Source organism: Corvus cornix, chromosome 1 (assembly GCF_000738735.6).
Source record: "Corvus cornix cornix isolate S_Up_H32 chromosome 1, ASM73873v5, whole genome shotgun sequence".
In the NCBI taxonomy this organism is placed as follows: domain Eukaryota; kingdom Metazoa; phylum Chordata; class Aves; order Passeriformes; family Corvidae; genus Corvus; species Corvus cornix.
In genome coordinates this window covers 63,444,213-63,458,753 of record NC_046332.1, presented here as the reverse complement: position 1 = coordinate 63,458,753, position 14,541 = coordinate 63,444,213, and the positions used below count along the sequence as shown (strand labels likewise).

Sequence of the window (14,541 nt, the reverse complement as noted above, 5' to 3'; positions counted from 1 at the left end):
TTTAATTGTATGATCTGTTCTACTTGCAAGACTTCAGCAAACCTCAAAAATTACAGTCTTCTATCTCTTATAAATAGCAGATTTTCAGGGTGTTACACCTGAGATCAGGAATAATTTTGAAGTATTAATTTTCTGAAAGATAACTTGACTATAGCAGGCTCCCTCTAGTAAGTCTCTTCTAGGCTTCCCAGAATCACCATCCTGAATATGCATGAGATGCATCCTCATGTGGGTATTTTGGATATTGTAGTTTTCTGCTGGTTTATTCCTGGCCACTGGAACCATCTTGTGTATAGTGGAAAAACTCAATCCAAATGCATTTTCAAGATATCAGAGTGAATTAGTCTGTCTTCTGGAATGGCAGCAAAGTTGTGGACTCATCCCATCCATTATAAATACTTAGAGCTGGATGTAGTTGCCATACATGGATTCCTTATTTATCAAAGGACAGAAACTCACACCTCCAGAAAGTGAGTCCTGTCTTGAGAGAACTGAATCATTTTGTGGAAATGTTTCTGTCTGTTGATAACAGAAGGTTAGGATGACTCCATACCCTGCTTGAGGAAAGCAATTAAGGGAGCGATTACGTTCACTTCAATGTTCACAACTCTATTATTTCCATCCTGTTCTTAAATTAAGGTAGAGGAATTACATGAAAAAAAAAATATATAAAATATGTATAAAAGTAAAAATAAAGGATAGATATAGATATAGATATAGATATATAGATATAGATATACGAATAAAAAAGATCATATATATATATTTACAACACAGTTCCTCATAGATATGTAGATGATGATGATGAGTTTTGCCTTTATTCAGTTACTGCTTGATAAAGTCAATATCCTTGACTTGAATATATCCCAAGTTACCCTACCTGTGCTCCAGGGAGCCAGGATATGTATTTATCAGAAGTCAGAAGATCAGGCTTTTGCTGTAAGTTAGAAAATTATCAGGAAAACCAATTATTTTAGACATTTTAAAATACAATGAAAAATCTAATGAAATTCAGCCTGAATGGGTTTATTTTTTCTGCTGTAAATGAGTTAATGGTCAGGCATATAACAACTGCACAAAAATTATACAATACTGTGAGGTGTAGAAATAAATATTGTTCAGCTCAGGTTCACAACATTCTGCTAATTCTTCTCATTTTGACTACCTTTTTTCACATTGAAGCCTACCTTTTCTCAAAGAGAATTTGTAGAAATTACTAACCAAAATCTGATTTTATGTTAAACAGTTGAGTGGGTCTTCCAAATAGAGACTTGTTTTTGACTGACAGCAGGTTCATGTTTGAGGCATACTAATAGATGAGAAAATGTGACCATGTCAAAAGTGGTGCTGTCTCAGCATGTTGCCTGTAAATCAATTCAACAAAATATTTTGATCAAGTATCATAAATATTTAGGTGTGAGAGAAAAAAAGATAGTAAATGATTGTGACCGTGGGGTGCTTTATGAATATTTTATTATCACCACCCATCATCACCTTTTGGGAACAAAGACTTTTTTTACGCAGCAAAATGAAGAACTATGTAATGAAAAAGATTAATGCTGAAAATAATATTACTCCAAATATTTGAACACTGGTCTCATTAAGTGATCCAATCAAATTTAAAGGGTTCATTTGAATCCTCTGAGGAGTTTTTATGCATTAGATTGTCCTGCTAAAATTAAATGTATGGCAGGAAAAAACTGCCAATTTTGAGGAAGTAAAATTGGACAAGATAGCATTCTTCAGAGGAGTAGCTTGAGCAGACAAAAAGATGGATGAGTTCCATGCCGTGCTGAAGATGGTTGCAAATTTATAAAGATATGCTGTCTGCTCTTTGTGTGGCATAAAGTCTGTCTAAATAACAATATCCTCTCAGGGAGAGAATCTGCTGTTCTGGCTGCCCATGTATTGTTGAATTTGGACTATCTCCATTTGCAAATGTTGACTTTTCATCTGTGCCCAAAGAATGAAATCTGTATGAGAGATGTGTAAATCTTTTAATCTTTATTTATTTGTTAACAAACGGGTTTTTTTGCCAAATCCTGTTTGCTTTTCTTTTCTCCTGCTCTTCCTGCAAGGTGACTGTCTGCATCCACAATGTGACACTTCAGCTAAGAATACAAATTGCAGTCATTTGTGTGTCTTTGTTTGTTTGTTTATTTACTTGTTTGTTTTTAATGACAGAATGTATTAAGTCAGAATAACAATCCCAGATATTATTTTGTATCTTCAGTATTTCTAAAGGGTATGCTAGAATTGGCTACATTTGTCAGTGAAAGTGTATACAAAATGCAGCTTTATGTTAATGGCTGCTGATACATAGATTTTTAAGACCAGAAAGAACCACTAGATTATGTAGTGAGCCTACTTTTTTTTTTAACTATAAATTTTAAAGTTTTACCCCGTTAATTTAAAAAAATAAAAATAAGTAGTGGCATAAAGATCTGAATACAGGCAATATGCAATCCATTATAAGTAATTTAAGAGCTGGATTTTTATGACCAGTGAAGAGCACCGAATCATTCAGGTTTGAGCTGCTCAGTTGTAGCTCAGCACCACTCCAGACCATGGTGCTTTGTAACATCTCCTGTGGCATCTTCCCACACCCTTGTTGCAAGGACCATGCCCTTGTGATTTCAGATTGTTGCAACTTGCCTTTAGAATGGTCACAAGCTTCACGTTGGTTAGTACGTCTATTTGTTCTTAAAGACTAGGCAGCACTAAGTAAACTTGACTCCTAGTATGTTACAGGCTTAGAAGACACAGGACTTGTGTGTCCACTTCCTGACCATGTATACATGGAAATGCTGAGAGGTTTACATGCATGTATGTCATGCAGAAAAAGTAATTGGAAATAGGAACAGAAAGTTAGGTCAAATAAAAATAGCATCCTTATAGCAGAGCCATTACTGATGGAGGTGTACCTTGTAACTCATAATGGTATTGGATTTCTGGGAAATGTACCAGAAAAAAAAAAATGTAACAAACTAAGAAACTAGGTAATATTCCCTTTCATTATAGCTTTTACAGTAGAGCAGCTGTAGGGGAAAGGAACTTGAGACAAGAAATGCAAAATACTTTAACTTCTTCTTTGTTTACTTTCTTATCTCTGAAAATATATGGATATGAAGCAACCTCAGTCATCAGACAACTGTGTAGAAACAAAATTTCAAGTATTTGAATAATGTTGCCTTCAAAATTTAGCTGCCCATGGAATTAAAATCACGCAGAATTTTTGTACAAAGTAATGTACATGATATGGAATCCATCTGGATCACTTAAATACTTCACAGAATAGTGTAGAAAATCTTGTTGAGCCAGGTTTTCCCACCTTTTCAGAAAACACTTTTGTTCCTGCTTTTCTGTATCCCGGGCAGTCCCTCCCACACACCTTTACTTGCCCTGCTTCCTGTTCCTCTTGTCATCATGCTAATTAAGGATTTTCGCATCTTATCTCTCCTAAGTAATGCAGATGTCAGCTAACCTTACCATATTATTTATTTCAGCCTTGATGAAAGAGAAGTCTGGGCCAAGACAGGGAAGAGAAAGTAGCAGGGGTTTCTTGATCTGTACCTGAGTACAGAGGATGGAACACCAGGAAGGCACGAGAGAAGCAGCAGGTTACAAGGTGGTAGTGATAAGTCTACCAAAACTGGCAGCAGTGATGGTAGGAAACCAGGGACCTTTGGACAAAGTAATATGAGGATGGAATATGAATTGACTGCAGGTAGAATGAACATGGAATAAGTTACTAAAATATATAATTTTAGTAGTCCCTGACTGTTGCTGTTAATAATACAAAGGAAGCACATCCAACACAGTATGTGTGTGGCTTTGTAGCTGTTATTTTTTTTAACAGACTAGAAATAATGAACATTCTTCCCCATTTATTTGTCTGATACTTAAGAGAAAAAAAAAGTCAAAAGAATCTTCTTCAATATAAACTATTTTCCAGTTTTTATATTTAATAGATGAATAATTGGAAAACCTCTATGAAATTAAGTAATATCATTTCAGTTCCAATATATGTGGGGAAGTCTGTAAAAACATGTGGTCTCAGAAAAGGTCATTTAATAAAGTAGTCCATGGAAGCTTAAAAAAGCTTTCTGTATTTGAGGATAAGTAGAGCTGAAAATGTTGCTGTTGTTTTCTTTTCCCTTTTAAGATACAATATGAAAAGTTAAGTAAATATAATTGTCTGAAACACAACTGTGGCCATGCTCAAATCCACTGTACTTAATGTTAGCACCCTCAGGCAAAGGGTACCTATTCATGTTGTTTGAGACCAAAAAGTCTCACTGAGTGGAACTTATCTTGTGGCCTCAGCTCTTTCAAAACTGAAGAATGAATTTTCTGGCTGTAAGTAAGAGAGTTTTAAAGAAGCAGGTTGAAAAGCAGCTGGTCATCACACCAAAACCTAGTTGCTAATTGCAGCAGTAAGTTAATCAATGAAATAGCTGTTTAGCTTCTGGGTACCTTAAAAAAGAGATAAAAGACCACACAGACATTCCAGCATTAGGGTATGACCAGCTCTTGAGTGGCATACATTATTTTCCTTCTTACACCTGTCTGCTTTTGAGTATGCAAGCCATGCATCTGCTTGACAGCTATTAACAGAATAAAATAACAACAAAAAACCATTTTTGGGTAAGATCCGATATAAATATTTACAAAGACAATTTAAGGGAGTGTTTGTTATGCACTTTTGTGTTTGCTTTCAAAACATTTAACTCCAGAGACAGATGGCTTGTACAGTTTTATCAGCACTTGTGTCATTATATATTCAAGCAGCCAAGACTGATAACCAGCCTCACGGATTATGGATTGTTCAGAGAACAAATACTTGAAAAAAAAATCCCCCACATATCAATAAAGTACTTCAGTATGGAAAAGCTTGATATAGAAATTGCAGTGGCATTTTTGTGAAGAGAAAGGAAACAAATTAATGCAATTATAAAATTAAAGCAGCAGGAACAGGTTTTTAAGTGGTGTCATTGTATGTGGTAATGAAACAACTTTAGAAAATTGGGTGAAAACTATTGTTCAGCAGTGGCGGAGGAGAAAGATAATTACCATTAAGGCAACATTATGCTTTCTCAATATATAGCAGCCAACTCTTCAGTCATGCTATCCCCAGAAGATCTCTCTCCTATCATATTCTCATGATCGTTACACTTTATGTTACTAAATAGCAACCTGAATACTAAAGAGTCTAAGAAAAGAAGAAACTTTTTATGATTGAGAACATAATAAAACAGAAACTGGAAAACCTAATTGCCAAAAGACTGTCTTCTTCTTTTTTTTTTCTTGTAGGTGAGATCCTCTTTTTTCCCTTTCATCTTTTTTCTGTGTCTCACAGTAGGACATTTGTAGAACTGCCTAAATCATGATCACCACCATTATTAGCAATAATATTTACCAAACAATGATGGTTGTATCTAAGGACCTTAACTGGAGATAGCTGTGGCAGGCACCACACACGTTATGAGTGAAGCTGCCTTTTTCCTCAGTCAGTAAGCATGACCATTCCCTGTAGTAGCTCAAGAGTAAAATACATTATCCTAACAATCTACACTTCTAAAAATACCACTTTTTAGAATTCTTTTTCTCTTGTGGTGGCTCAAACCAAAAGTTATTAAAATAATAATGGTTAGTTATACATTAGATAAAGTCTTGCAAGGCATTTTGTAAATTTAAACCTCACAATATTTTAGCAAGGCAAGTAAATATTCCCTGTATTTTGCAGATTGAAAGCATGAAACAGAGTACTGGAAAATATGTGTACACATTTGAGTAGGAGTCTGAACCTCTTCTCAGTTCTGGACATTTTTACACACAGGCACATGTAGAGATGTGTGCAGACTGTAACATGCCTCACAGCTATTCGAACAGTTACACAGCTAAAAGAAGTGTCTTTCAGGTGTTCCCTGAGATTCCCAGTCCTCTCCTAAAAGAAGAATATCTCGCTCTGTCTACAGCTGTCACTTGGTGTGACCAACATCCATACCCAAACTGTAATTGGCTCCATAAAGACTGCATGGTCTTGCCTTTGACTGATATCTCTGCACAGGGAAGGGCGACTGGTAGAGGACTTGCACACAATAATTTATTTTTGAAGTCTAAGTTGGACGGTGGTATTTTGTTAACCAGAAAAAAACCCAAGGAGCAGTTCTTGAACAGGAAATAATCTCAGCATTGTTACCCCATTCCTGTCTGCTGCTCGCAGTAGCAGCAGATATCTCCCAGAACTCTCCAGGAAGTCTATCAGCTTAGAGCTGGCTAAAGCAAAGGAAGCTTAAAATTCATTCCGAGTTGAACAGCATTAGCTGCCTAGCACTGTTACTAAAGAAAGTAAAACACATGAAGTAAATCTTCCAAAGAGTTTGACGTAGCTTATAGGGCCACATGCATATTTATTCTTAAGTAAAACCAGCTTATTGCTCATGTAAATTTTAAATTGAAATGATAGTCTAATCTCTTTAAATTTATTTAACTAAACAGAAGAAGTAACTTCTCCCCTTCAGAACTATTGTACTGAAGGCTCTTCTGTTAGCCTTTTATTCCACTGTAGATTGGAAGCACATAGTGCATGCACTTTCTTGAAATGTGTCATTCTGGGTCAAAAATGTTTTCTTTCTGTTTTGAAAGTTTTAATCTCTGAAAAACCTTTCTTTCTTTCTTGGTCAATTAAAACAGTACTGTACTGGGAGAGCAGACAGGTTGAAAATAGCTCTGCCACTTCTCACTGTATTCGTCTGAAATGGGAAGAAACTAATTAAAATCGAACTTTAGTTGACAGCCAAAAAAAATTTTTAAAAATCAGCTTTAAACCTGTAGAATAAGTTTTTGAAAAGTTAACAATGTACTGTGAGTACTTTCTTATAATTGTTTCTGTTTGGGTTTATTTCTCTCTAAGTACCTGCCTCAGTTTGGTTAGAACTTCATAATAGTGGATTCAAAGACTTTCATGCAAAAAAACCCCACCTCTCTTTCAGGGAATTATGATGGGTCTCATTTTAGAATTGTGGTTCATGGTTCTCATTGAAATCTCTGCTAAGCTCCTACTTTACAATTACTTTTTTCTTTTTTCTTCATGGTTCTGGTTTAATTATTTCACCTTGTATTGATCTAAATGGAAAGTAGCATTGATTTTATACATTTTTCATGCTCTAGTTTTCAGCAATAGGGCACTTTCTCATATGGGGAATGCAGTAGCAATTTTATTATAGCTTATTATATTTTATTGTAGCTTCTTATTTTCTATCACATCAACAGAGTACTGTATATTCTCTAGATACTCAAAAAGAGTTGTTGCTCAGAGATAAGAAGATTAGCTAATTACTAATGTAACATGTAGAAACATGCCTGATGGTATTTTTTATATCTGTCTTTAAAAGCAGTGGGAAATGAATAGGGGTTTCCACAAAATTAATTGACTTAATTTCAGTGTTCAGAAAATGATTTTAGTAAGGGTAATTATTGTATATGCATGGAGTACAAGAGAACAACATATTCTTTGGCATTTTAACACAGAAATCTTTGTTAGAGTGTCTTCACTTATCATTTTGAGTCTCAACTAGATTATTATTAAGATACACTTTTTTTTTCTGATACACCACTGACATTTTTCGTCTGATTAGTAGCTTTGCTATTCATGCCTACTTGCTAATGTTCTTCCTCAAAAATAAATCTATAATTTCCTTCCTGTCACTGGGCTGTTTAATCAAGGAAATACGTCTCCTTAACTCTTCAGATGTTTTCAGTACTAGTCCGTTGATCTACTCTGAAGTCAAGAAAAGGCATCTCAAAATTCTTGCTCAAAATTACAACACAGCAACGAATTCTGGCAAAGCATATCCCAGATATTGAGAAATAGCTAGCAAAAACACACAAAGTGATTTCTAGGCCTTTTCCCTGGCTTGCCCTTCCTCATACATCCAGCCTTAGCAGATTGCAAATTAAGTAATTTAAAAATGCAGTAAGACTGCGAAGAATTTAGTGTTGCTGAAGGCATGGGTGACCTGTCTGCTTGATAGCAAGAGGCCTGTATCTGGCCACCTGTGTCCTCAGTAGTGTGTGAAAAATTATGTAGATATTTAATATGTATAGTACTTCAGCAATCTCAATTTCTGTCTTCTGTGTTCTTGTATTTCTAGCTTACAAAGAATTATGAGAACAGTTCTGTATGAAGTGCAAGATTTACATAAGCCTTTTTTTTCCTCCCCTTGACTTTTATGATTGTATAGCATCTGAGATGTGTTTAATGGTTAGAAGAGTTACGGATTTTATTCTCTTTCCTGATGTGATGTTTTGAACTGTTTCCTGGTTTCATATTAAATCAAACAATATTTAACTTATCTCTTACTTGTTGAGAGTATGCATTGGAGTATACATCCACTGGGTAGATACCTAGAACTATGCACTAATCCGTGTTTGTAAAACAGTAGACTAGAATAATCCTGCATACAGAGCATTCCTTTGGGCAAATCTGTTTCTGGATAGTACAGATATTTCTCAGTTTGCAGTAGGCTGTTAGTTCACCAAGGTTCTGCAGCAGTAAAGTGAGTTGAAAGCAGAAGAGAATACATCCAAACGATAGGTCCTTATAAGCATTAATTCACATGCGGAGTCTACAAGGGTAGGTTTACTTCCTCAGACATTTTCACTTACCTAACTCTGTTTGCTTGGTGTGAATTAAAAAAAAAGGAATTAATTTTATTCATAGTAGGATCCAAGACCAATAGCATAGAGATAATTGAACTGTTTTTCCATTTCTGGAAACTAGGTAGGTAGCATATACAGGGAGTATATGCCCTACAAAGCAACTACTCTCTAACAGAATGAAAATGTATGCACAATATTTGGTTGTAGGATCATCGTTAATTTTCTCTTAAGGTCTTGTATAATTTTAATGCAAAATATCGCAATCTAATATTATGTTCTTTTTTTTTCTCCCCTTTCTCCTCCTTTTTTCTTTCTCTTTTTTTTTTCTACAGATGGGCCTCTTGGTCCACGAGGATTAGCTGAAGCTACAGAGATGTGTACTCAAGAATGCCTGGTTTTGGGTCACTCAGACAACTGTTGGATGCCTCCTAGCTTGGGCCCATACCAACAGCCAAAGTCTCCTCTCTCCACCTTTGCACCTCAGAAAGAATGGGTTAAGAAGGACAAACTAGTTAATGGACACACATTGACCAGGACCTGGAAAGAAGATAGCAACAGAAACCAGTTCAGTGATCGAAAGCAGTATGGTTCCAGTGAGGGCCATTTCAACACTGGCAACCACATGACTGACATTCCTCTGGCCAACTTGAAGTCTTACAAACAGGCCCCAGGAGCTGTGGAGAGTCCAAAGGAGCACCAGCTATAAGAAATGGTTACTTTGGACCAATGACTTTAGCCTACTTAGACTTGCTAATACTATGTGTGTGTCAGAGCTTTATGTACTGGGTAGACCTCTAGAACTATGCTTCACCTAGCAGAGATATACATATCTTTATGTTAGCACCGTGGAAGGTATGATGTCCTGCAACATGAAAGAGTGTTTCTACTAGTTGTGTGGTTTTGTTAAACAGACATGAGTAAAATCTGCAGAGATCTCTCCAGTTTGAAAATATCCTTTTTTGTTTCTTTGTTTTTTGACCCTGGACTGCTGCTGTGAACAACAGAAGATGCATTTGGAGAGTGAGAGAGTGCGAAAGCTCAATGGATTGCAAAGATTGAAAAGCATATCCAGTTAGAAAATTGTGCTTTTGTTGTCATTGATCTATGCTGGGACCATTATACTTGAGATCATATTGCAAACAATTGAAGCTGTAAACATAAAACCTATTGTGCTATTAACAATGTTAGTGGACACTTGTGAGTCAATCAGCGTTCAAATACTTGTAAATAGCAACAATTATTACTTACAATTTTTGTGTACTTATAATGTTCACTTGAAAAGATACTGTAGCATATATCTGTGTTTCACAGTTGCTTTTTAATTTCTTTCATTTGCTTTCTTGTTTTGCTTTTATTTTCAGTGATGGTGTTTCTGTGTTAGTAGTCTGTCTGACACACAATGTTCCAAGAAACTCAAGCCGCTTGTATTAAAAGTGAAAAGAGTGATGGGGTGGGAAGGAAGGTTGTTTGTAGAAAGGGAAAAAACCCTTTTTTTCTATGTAGTAGCAAACGATGCCAGCATTCAGGTAGAATTTCTTCTTTTTTTTTTTCTTTCTTTTTTTTAAATTTAATATTAAGAAATGAAAGGACTCATGTAAGGGCTTAAAAACTTAGCAGTTTTTTGTTTAATTTCCATTATGTTTCATAAAACAGGGAAATTGCAAAACAAAAGAATATTTAAATGTGTGGTGGCGGGTGAGGGAGAAAGCTATTTCTTTGGGATCCTTGATCAAATTAGCTGTAGTCTGTCATTTAATGAGTGGTAGCTGATGTTGATCCCAGCTGAAACAAATGGAGGAAATTCTACAGGAGCAAAATACAATAATAATGTTTTTCCAGTTGGGCAGGTGTGTGTCTATACCTAAGACAGTTCGTATTGCTGAGACAGCAGCATTTGTGTTGATCTTCATCTGCGATAACGTTGTAGTAACATGAGTGTTTTTAGACCATAGCCACAGAATATTTAATGTGTTGTGCCTTCATGATGTAACAGAGCATTCTCCTGGTAGGCTAGTTGGGGGAACTAAAGGGTTAAATCTCTAATTATTGCTGTTTAACTGTTTGTTATCATAGTTGGTCAATGCCTGGCAGGTACCAGTATCATGTCACCTCAGTCAAACCAGCAGAGTGACTCCTAATGTTAGTAAGATCTAAGTTGCACGCAAAGCAAATCCAAATCCAAAACATTTTTAGATGGTTTTTGTTAAGGCATGAAAGATGATTTACACAAATAAATAGCATGCAAAAAAAAAAAGTCCTTACAGAAGAAAGCAAGTTACTTATACCACAGTAAAACATCAGTCCTAAAGTAACAAATTTAGCTAATCTGAAGGTGATTTTATTTTTACCAAAACCAGAACTTTTTTGGTTTTTTCTTTATTCTTTTGTATATAGCAGTTCACTTTTATTTTTTCCTCCACAGTATAAAAGGCTTAAAAATGGGTTAGGGGTGCATTGCTTATTGCAGTACTTATGTCAGTTTGTGAGGGGTGTTTGATGACTTTGACAGAATAAATATCTAACCAGTTATCCTTGTTACTGCTTTGCCAGTTCAACATTATTTAGTTATTCAGCTTTTGCAATAAATGTTCTGAATTCCTGATTGTGTTGTGTTAGTTCTTGGGCAGCTGCCTAAGGGACTTTATTCCTGTTAATTTCTCTTTCCTTCTGTTATTGTTGGTTGGTTTGTTTCTTTGCTTCATTCTGAATTTCCAGTTATTTTTCTAAGCATACCATCGTCCATTTGGTTCATATAGATATGTGTAAGACTGGAATATGCAGCAAATGATAAATCCTGAGGGCTATATTCTGCCATTCCTATGTAAGTAGGAAATTATTCAAAATGAGTTATTTGAATTGGGAAAAGTGTAACTTACTCAGCACAATGATGACAGAATCTAGCCCATGTTTTGTTAGGCATGTGGAAAAAGCATCCTTGCATGAGTCTTTGTAAAAGTACAGGGGTAGCATATAGGAAATTCAGCACTTATCAGACTTCGGTCTTTCTTTTGAGAGTAGAATAAATTCATATCAGAATACAGTAAATTTTTTCCTATAAGGAAAATTTGAGTAGTTACATAATAATTTTTGTTGCAGCATAAGAAAAAAAAAAAAGAAAATGCTGAGCAGCCTTGAAAAATACAGATCAGTAAAAGTACTTATTTTTGAACATGCTGAGTTTTAAAGCAGAGGTGCACTGAGTTCTATATTAAAACCAGAAATACAAAAATTATTTGAAAACCCAAATAACACCAACTAGTTTAAATTACAAGTGCCTTTTTAAACAGAATACATTTGAAAATGTTTCTATTGTGGACAGAAAACAAAAGATGTGACTGTTGCTGCAGAAAGAGAACTATATTCTGTTCCAACCTTCAACACTTTGTCCTATTATCAACCTGTGCAGGAGGAACTAAAACAAATTTGGTTTAAATTGCTCACAGATGAAAATTTTCTTACCAGATTTTCTCAAATTCTGTGTAATTTTAGAATCTTAAGACCTTAGCCAACTTTGAAATGGTTTTTAAAAGAAAAAGACGGGAGAAAAATAAAGCCAAGAAAGAAAGATATTAAAAATAAAGCACGAGAGAGAAAGAGAAAGAGAAAGAGAAAGAGAAAGAGAAAGAGAAAGAGAACGAGAAAGAAAGAAAGAAAGAGAAAGAAAGAGAGAAAGAGAAAGAGAAAGAGAAAGAGAAAGAGAAAGAGAAAAAGAGAAAAAGAGAAAGAGAGAAAGAGAAAGAAGGAGAAAGAGAGAGAAAGAGAAAGAGAAAGAGAGAAAGAGAAAGAGAAAGAGAAAGAGAAAGAGAAAGAGAAAGAGAAAGAGAAAGAAAGAAAGAGAAAGAGAGAAAGAGAAAGAGAAAGAGAAAGAAAGAGAAAGAGAAGGAAAGGAAGGAAGGAAGGAAGGAAGGAAGGAAGGAAGGAAGGAAGGAAGGAAGGAAGGAAGGAAGGAAGGAAGGAAGGAAGGAAGGAAGGAAGGAAGGAAGGAAGGAAGGAAGGAAATATCTGCAGCACTGACAACTGCATCTTAATTCAATTTAAGCTGAACTAATATTTCCCAGATGTTTCCACAAAATCTGGATTTGGCACTAGACATGTATTTAATAAGTGCCTGTTCATTCACAACCATTTGGTTTGCTCAATCAGTAGCAGTACTACTGCTGTCTAAGAAATAAAGAGCGGGGAAAAAAAAAAAGGGAAAAACCCTTCAGGAATTCTGTGATATATCAGATGATGAGCTTTAAAAAAAATTTAAAATCCCACTGCACCCAATGAGATGACAGCTGAGTATTGGTGACTATTCAATTTTACTATCTTTGAGGCTAAATATTACTTAAAATCTTTCATAACCTGTCATGATACAAATGCCTCTCTGATGTCAGTTCTGGCTTTTTATTTTCCTTCAGACTGAGTGTCCTTTATTTATTTCATAGTGCACACACTTAAAAGACTGCTAAAAAGGTTTGCCAAATGTTTCTTTCATAGTCCTCTGTTTTTGCTGTCACTGACCAAAGCCCTTTGTCCAAATAGAAAAGGGAAAGTATGTGTAGATATAGTTATTTAGTCCTACTTATTCCTCTGCTGTGCCAACTCTTACTAAAGATAGAGCTTAAAAAGCCCCAGAAAGTTCAGACTTGAACTGTGAAACATTTTCTGGTGGTTTAAGTAGTGATGCACTAGAACAGATTGCCTAGAGATGGGTTTGGTATTTTGAAGAAGAGAAAGGAAAAATAGCTAACAACTATACTTTGTTCTTTGTCAGAGGGAGCACATGGATTAGATGCCGTCTTGAGATCCTTTACAGACAATGTAACTTGAAGAGAAAGCATGATGGTGGAATTACTGAGCCCCACAGCATGAGGAAGTCATATGAAAGAAAAATGTTGTACTGGATTTTCTTAGAGAACTAGGTAAAGGAATTGCCTACTCAATGCGCCTTGTTGGAGTTCACCTGGAACTCTATGGAACACTGTATGAAGGCTAAAAAAGAAATAAATGGATCAGAATTAGGAGTATGCAGTATACATCAATTTTAAGAAGTAGATAGGAAGAAAATTATATTCCCATTCCTTGTTTAATGTGATTATTACCTTAGTGAGTTATTATTAGGATTCAAGATCAGAAGGAATCTTAAGGACTTTATCATGGAATAAATTAAAATAATGGAGAAACTTAGGAAGCTTTGGGTACATAAATGGCATAAATGCAGGGGATGTATATCTGTGAGAAAGTAAAGAGCAGGAGTGATAAAGACTGATGTAGCTGACATGAGAAAACAAAGAAATAGAGAAAAGACGCAATATTGATCAGAAGTTGAATCTTGGGATGTTCTGAGGAAAGGGAGACATTAGTTACTTTAATGAAAGAGAGGGCACAGCGAAAATCATGGAACACAGAAGTAGGTGATGTCAGGGGATCCACAGGCCACAAACTCATGCCATGCCAAAAGACACAGAGCCTTAGGCAGTACCTCAAAATATGTTACAAAAGTATGCTACTGGCATGAGAGCACAGCAGTGGTGTCATATTCAATTCAGACAGAAGAATGAGTTTTGATTTCCTGTGACCACAAAGTACTTATCTGATTCAGATTACAAAACTTTCTTATGGCATGCATCCTTGCCATAAGAATGAACAAATAAGCAGTGAGAGTTCTGTGCAGGACATGTCCTCATGTGAGCCGGTTCAGACTTTAGTCTTTAGCAACTAAGTACTCACAGCTCCATTTTTCCCCATTTATTACACTTCTGTGCAACTGTGTTCCAAAGTCTTGACTTTAATTAATTAATATGCCTGTAATCATTGCTGCTGTGATGAAAAACTTCAAAAAGGGGACCAATTCTAGAGCACAGAAAGGCATTTTAAGATACAGAAAACATG

The 14,541-nt window shown here is 35.6% G+C and overlaps 1 protein-coding gene across 6 annotated transcripts in view; it reads left to right on the top strand.

The window, feature by feature from the left end:
* PCDH9 (protocadherin 9) overlaps positions 1-11,266 on the top strand; it is a 680,650-nt gene extending 669,384 nt beyond the window's left edge. For 5 of the 6 annotated variants that reach the window (XM_010405552.4, XM_010405549.4, XM_010405553.4 and 2 more), the window contains one exon: positions 8,997-11,266. In XM_010405552.4, the coding sequence (XP_010403854.2) occupies positions 8,997-9,370 (374 nt within the window). In that variant the 3' untranslated portion in view covers positions 9,371-11,266. The remainder of the gene's footprint in view (positions 1-8,996) is intronic. The other variant, XM_010405556.3, reaches the window with a different exon arrangement.
* Positions 11,267-14,541: the final 3,275 nt, after the last annotated feature.